The sequence below is a fragment of the Acanthisitta chloris genome, unplaced genomic scaffold, assembly GCF_000695815.1.
Source record: "Acanthisitta chloris isolate BGI_N310 unplaced genomic scaffold, ASM69581v1 scaffold37444, whole genome shotgun sequence".
In the NCBI taxonomy this organism is placed as follows: domain Eukaryota; kingdom Metazoa; phylum Chordata; class Aves; order Passeriformes; family Acanthisittidae; genus Acanthisitta; species Acanthisitta chloris.
The window spans coordinates 605-7,256 of NW_008670463.1; the positions used below are offsets into that span (position 1 = coordinate 605).

Consider the following 6,652-nt stretch of genomic DNA (forward strand, 5'->3'; position numbering starts at 1 on the left):
CACCCGCCGTGCTGGAATGGGGGGCTCATCCCAGCAGAGAGGGGAGCTGGGCTGGAGATGGAGACTGCAAGCATGCCAGTGGGACTGGGCTCCCCCCAGCAGCCCTGTGAGGGGCTGTGATGAGGAGGGGACCCTGGGACAGCTCTGCGAGCTGCTGGGCTCCCCCAGCACATGGAATGCACAGCAGGCACAGCACCCATGGCTGAGCTAGAGTCCGACAATCTGAATCCCTTGAGATCCCAGACCCTGGCACCATCACAACAGCAGCCAGGACCATGGGTCTCCCTCTCCAGCTGTCTCAGGCCCATGTTTTGCCCCACAGCACCTGCCATCCCATGGGCCAGTTTGGAGCAGGCTGTGCCAGAGAGCCAGCTTCTATGCTGGGAGAGCTAGCTTCCAGGCTGGGGGGCTGTGAGTGCAGCTGGGAGCTGGAGGAGGAAACCAGATCCTGGGGCTAACGGCCAGCAAAGCCCAGCCCTAGATGAAATCCTAGACCCAGGGAAAGGGCTGGCAGGAGGGGGGGAGACAGCTGCAGCCCTCCCTGCCCATGCTGCCGTCATTGCTGGGCACTGAGGGGCAAGGGGGGACAAAACAGGCACCAGAGAGCAGGGCCTGGGGCTGGAGACCCCCATCTTGTGCTCCCAGGGGTTTTGGAGAGACAGCGCAGAGCCTGTAACTCACTTTTATCTGGAGTGCCGGGGCTGGCCCATGCAGAAGGAGGGCCTGGGGGGTCCCCAGTGTGCAGGGCTGGGCCCCAGAGTTCTTTCCCAGCCTGGGAGCCCACGGCAGTTGGGGGATCGGTTTCAGGGCAATGCTGGTAGCGGAGTTCACGGTGGCTTAGTGCAGCAGTGGCTAATGGGGAACAGATGCGAGGGTGCTTTGTGCCGGAGCAGGCCTGGAGGCACGGGAGTGGGGACATCAATTCCTGCACCTGTGGCACTGCTTCTGTGTCCCCTGGAGCTCCCCCAGGGGAGTGGTCACAGGCCCCTGCACTGGCTGGGGTGAGGAGGCAGTGAGGAGGCAGTCCCTGACCTGCCTTCCCAGCTTAGCTGGGCCCTTCGCCCCCCAGAAACTATGCCGGGGTCTATTCCAAAAAAATAATTTATCATGTTGATATTTCATGTACATAAATATTCATCTCTGTGGCTATGTACAGACGCAGCAGGAGCCCAACTGCAGCAGGGCTCCTGCCCAGAGACACTTCCACTGAAGCACTGGCCCAAGCCTGTCTTCCCTGGGTAATGCCACTGGCATCCTAGGCAGTGCTCACCTGGAGAGGCTCTAGCTCCTGCTGCCCCACAATGCCAGGCAGGTCTCAGCCAGGACTGAGGGCTCAGCACCTAAGCAGATCCTGGAGAGAGGGACACCCTGCCCTGGTGCTGTGGCTTGGGGCCCCTAACCACCCACTGCTCATCCTCAAAGCAGGGACCCTGTGGGAACCCTGACCCACTCCCCACGAGGGCACAGGTGGCCTTGGTATCACCCTTCTCTGCCTGTCCCTAAGTCCTCACGCTGGGATAGGAGAAGAGGCAGGGAGCCAGCGGCAGTGGGTCATGGGTGAAGACGGAGTCATCCGAGGAGCAGGAACTGGCACTGTCCTCACAGGAGGGTGAGTACTGCTCAAAGGGCATGGAGAGGTCCAGGTACTGCAGGGAAGGATGATGCCATCACCACCAGTGCTGTCAGTGCCCACACTGCCCACCCCCTGCCCACTGTCCCCCCACCTCTCACCTCCTCTGAAACAGCTGCCAGGATCTTGTCCAGCCCCTCCACGAGCTGTTTGAAGGTGGGGCGCTGCGAGGGCACGGCGTGCCAGCACTCCCGCATCAGCATGTACCTGGGGGGCGAGAGGGTGTTAGTGGGGTCTCACCATGCCCCCTGCCCACCCGCCTGCCTGGTACTCACAGCTCGTGGGTGCAATTGGAAGGTCTGTCCATGCGGTGCCCCTCCTTCAGCAGCTTGAAGAGCTCCTCCACAGGGATGCCAGGGTACGGGGACCCCCCCAGTGTGAAGATCTCCCACATCAGGATCCCAAAGGACCACCTAGGATCACGTGTGGCAAAGGGAGGGTCAACCACATCGTAAGGCTCTCCCCCAACTTGCCCCACTGCACCCTGCAGTGCTGTGGGAGCAGGTATGGAAGAAAGTGGCATCACTCCTGGGGAAGATATGCTGCCTTCCCCATGGAGAACCCTAATCCTACTTATGGGGACCCTCCAATACATGCATAACCATATGGTGCTGCCTCATCCCACACCAGACAACATCCTTGTCCCACACTCCACAGACCCTCATTCCCCCTGGGACTCACACATCGCTCTGGTGGGTGTAGACACGGTCGAACAGGGCCTCAGGTGCCATCCACTTCACTGGCAGACGACCCTATGAGAGCAACCCCCTGCTCAGCTCAGCCCGGGCTGGGGGTCTCTGTATCCCACTCCCAGGACCCCCACTCACGTTGCTAGTTTTCTTGTAGTAGTCAATGTCGTGGACGTCCCTGGCCAAGCCAAAGTCTGCAATCTTCATCACACTCTCTGCCGTCACCAGCACGTTGCGAGCAGCCAGGTCACGGTGGATGCACTGCCAGGGGGGAGCATTACCCACAGGGGTGTGAGATGGTGGCTTCAGCTCTGCATGTCCCCTCCACACACCCAGAGTCACTGTTTCCCTCCCACACGCACCCTATCACCTCTGAGTAGTGGGGCTACCCCCTCATCAGTCTGACTGCAGGTTCTGGACAGCCTGTGGGAAGGAGCTGGGCTCCCTCTCCACGGGACCCTAGGGACATACCACTCCTCCATCACCACCCTGCCCTCCCCAGCTGTGCCCAGTACGGCCAGCCCATGTGGGCTCTGCCAGCCCTACCCGCTTGGACTCCAGGTACTCCATGCCACGGGCCACCTGGTAGACACAGGAGACCAGGTCCTTGAAGGACAGCTGCTCCTCGGGCATTGCCACGACGTCGAAAGCGTAGTCGGGTGTCGGGGGACGGCGGGCACGGAGGTACTCGCGCAGGTTGCCCTTCGCAGCGAACTCCACGATCACATACAGTGGCCCTGGAACAGTGGCCACTGGCTCAGCCTCTGTCCTTCCCTGTCCCTCCCCTGTCAGCCACTGTCCCCAAAGCCCCCATCCCCCTGCCCAAACAGCCCCCTCACCATCCTGTGTGCAGACTCCCAGGAGGTTGATGATGTTCTTGTGCTTGTCCATGAGCTTCATCATCTCCATCTCGGATATGAGGTCTGCCAGGTCCTTGTCAGTGGCGTTGTCTGTGGAAGGAGGGCTGTGTCACCATGCCAGCTGGGTGGCACCACCCCAGCTTGGTGCTGATGCCACCTCTGTGCCCAGGACAGTGGCACAGGAGTTGTTACCTTTCAGCATTTTGACAGCCACAGTGACGGCTCTGTCCGGACGGTCTCTGTCAATGCCGTAAGCCTCTGCATGCACCACCTGGCCAAAGCAGCCTTCCCCCAGGGGCTTCCCCAGCACCAGCCTGGCAGGGACAGGCAGAACTGTGAGGAAGTGCAAGGATGGCCCCACTTCCCACCACCACACGGCTGAAGCCCTAGGGGCAGAGGCAGTGTGGCTGCTCCTCTCTGTCCGACCATGAATCCCAGTGCCCTGGGGTACAGCAGTGCTGAGGTGTCTGGTGGTGGCCAGAGACCTCCCCATCCATCACTCATGTGCTGTTGCCCCCAGTCCCTGCCCCGTGTGGCACCGTACTTGTCTCGGGGGAACTCCCACTTGGCATCAAGGGGCAGGTCCAGCTCCATGACACCTGCCAGCATTGGGGCACAGCTGGAGGAGAGACGGGTGACGCGCATCAGGGATGTGCTGGACTTCCCGGAGGAGCTGGAGTCTAGGGAGAACTGTAGAGAGAGCCCAAGAGGCCTCAGTCATTCCACCCCATGCTCCAGGGCCAAACAGAGACCCAAGAGTGCTGCAAAGAAACCCTCACTCGGAGCAACAGGGCTCCAAGGTTGGAAGCAGGGTAAGGTGTGATGGGTACAGGTGATGTGATAGGTCCCCACCCACCTGTCGGATGAGTGGGAATTTGGAGAGCTTGTGGACAGCCATGGGCTCCAGGTGCTGCTTGCTTGACTGAGTCTGCATCCGGCACAGCACCACAATGATGACAGCCATGGCCACAGCGAGCGAGCCCGAGGTGTAGATGATGATGTCTGTGTACTTGGCCTCAGGGGCTTCAGTTTCCCGCACCAGCTCCTCTTCTGGAGGGAGTGAATTAATTGTCCTGAGGCATGGACTCTGCGTGCCAGGGGTCTCGGCCCCCACAGCAGGACCCCACTCCTACCTGGCAGGACGGTGAGCCAGGCAGACTGGTAGGAGAGGCCAATGGAGTTCCCTGCCAGGCAGGTGTATTCGCCAGCGTCCTCCACAGAGACATTGCGCAGATACAGCACCTCCACCTCAGAGCTGTTGATGTCTGCAGTCTGACAGGGAGAAGGATGGATGGTCAACGTTCCTCTCCCTTGGGAGGCTCTGTGCACCCCCATCACCACTTTAGGGTGAGTATCTGTGATCTGGGTGCTCCCAGCCCTTGTTACCTTGAGCACTTGCACGTAGGGGACCCCATCAGGACCGTAGTTGCTGCCGTTCACCTCGATGTGCTTCAGCCACTGGATGTGGGGCTGGGCATCACTGTAGACCTTGCAGAAGAACTCCACATCGCTGCCCACCAAGGCCGTGGTGTTGGCAGGTAGCCCAGCCTGCAAGATGGGCCTGTGCGGGGACCTCTCTGCATACAGGGAGCATCGGTGTCACTGACCAGAGCAGGGGCTCTTTTCTCCCTCTCTCTCCACCCACTGTGGAGCCTTGGAAAGCCCTTTCCCAGCCCTACAGCAGACCAGTGCAACCCGAGCTTGGTCCCCGGTGTGCAAGGGACATGTGGGCTGTGCCACTGGAGAGGCCATGAACAGAGACTCCACCACTCCCTTCCCCATGACCCGACCCCTCTGCCAGGTGTGTGGGGAAACTGGCCCAGCACTGTGCCGAGAAGCCCTCACCCAGCACATCCAGGAGGTAGCTGTATCGGATGCTGCCAAACCTGTTTTCCACCAGGCAAGTGTAGTTGCCGCGGTCAGAGGGCACCACGCTCTCCATCACCAGGCTCCAGTGCTGGTGCCGGAGCTGCAGAGGGGGAGGTCAGGCAGTGAGGTGAGATGGGGGAGCTGGATCCTGGGAGGGGAGCTGTGGTGGGAGGACTGGCCCGTACCCGGATGCCCCCGATGCGGTGTTCCCCTCGGAACTCACGCCCATTCTTGAACCAGCGGATGCTGGGGCTGGGGCTGCCTGAGGCTGGGCAGCGGAACTTCACGGTGTTCCCAGCAGGGACTGCATACAGCTTCTTGTCCATCCGGTGCGGGTGAGTCCAGTAAGGAGCTGGGGACATGTGGGACACACAGTGGGAGGGGGCCAAGAGACACCTTGGGTGTTGCTCCCAGCTGCCTGTGCTAGGAGCGGGAGGCAGCAGTGCCCCACGTCCCTGGGTCTGCCCTCTCCTGCAGTGCCTCAGGGTGGCACTGACCTCTGTGCACATAGACAGGCTCCTCATTTCGGTCACCGTGGGGACTGTCCCCATCACTATCTTCATCATCATCACCTGATGCCAGGGAGTCTGCAAAGGGAAATGGGTTGAGAGGCACATCCCTGCCTGCAGGGCTGGGTGGGCAGTAGCTGCATTGCTGCCCTGGGGGTAGCTGGGTGCTGCCAGGGCTCCTACCCAGGACAGAGATGGTGAAGTTGCGCAGGATCTCCCCAGTCCCCTGCACCCGGCACACATAGAGCCCTGAGTCCTCGTAGGTGACCTCTGAGATCTCCAGCAGGCTCTGCTGGAGATGGATGCGACCCCCCGAGACGAGTGGTCGGGACTCCTTGTACCAGACCACGCTGGCACCACTCTGGTTGGCATCACAGTACAGCTTCAAGGCATTGCCCGGGTCCAGCAGGAGATGTTCCTCTTCTGACTCGAGCAACGGGCTCTCAAACAGCTCTGGAGAGACGCAGTGAGTGCCCACCCTGGTGCTCAACCCTCCCTGACAGCAGGACCCCACCGAGTGCCTTCCCCATTGTGGAGAGCATGTGGTGCCTGGTGCCTGGCTCTGCCACCCTGGAGGCAGGTGAGGGCTGGACTCTGCCCTGTGGCACAGGGACATGTTTTCCCCAGCAGCATGTCCCCGTCCAAGGCCACACATGCCACCATCCTGCCGGCACTCCCAGCAGCTGTGTGCTCCAGCCAGTTCTGCCTCACTAAATACAGCACCAAACTTTCTCAGCCACTCACTGCCACACCTCCCTATGCCCCAAGCACGGCTGGGACCCCTACAGCCTGGCTGTCCCAGTGATGCCCAGGCTGGCAGCGAGGCAGTGTGTGCACATGGAGGGCAGAAACAACTCGGCCGCCAGCACAGCAATACCCAATTCAGCCCGACTGCCCGTGTGCAGGGGACTGGGGGGCACAAGCATGACCCTTGCCCTCTGCAGGGCCAGTACAGGTGGGGTATCTGGGCCTCTGGTCCCCCGAGGGCACGTCCTTCTTCTCTACCCACCACCGCGAGGCACGGACTGCCCACACCTCGCCAGGAGCCACACACCACTACTACAGCCCACGGCGGTCACACCACTCCGCTCTGCC

At 61.2% G+C, this 6,652-nt stretch overlaps 1 protein-coding gene across 1 annotated transcript; it reads right to left on the reverse strand.

The window, feature by feature from the left end:
• Positions 1–1,493: 1,493 nt before the first annotated feature.
• Positions 1,494–6,010, reverse strand: FGFR4 (fibroblast growth factor receptor 4; the record flags this gene model as incomplete). Its single annotated transcript, XM_009073690.1, has 16 exons — positions 1,494–1,646; positions 1,732–1,837; positions 1,906–2,043; positions 2,312–2,382; positions 2,458–2,580; positions 2,866–3,056; positions 3,159–3,269; positions 3,372–3,493; positions 3,724–3,869; positions 4,036–4,229; positions 4,313–4,451; positions 4,566–4,756; positions 5,025–5,148; positions 5,234–5,400; positions 5,546–5,635; positions 5,741–6,010. Coding segments are annotated over 16 exons (2,330 nt in total), but the record flags the coding sequence as incomplete, so codon positions are not given.
• Between the last annotated feature and the right edge of the window lie 642 nt (positions 6,011–6,652).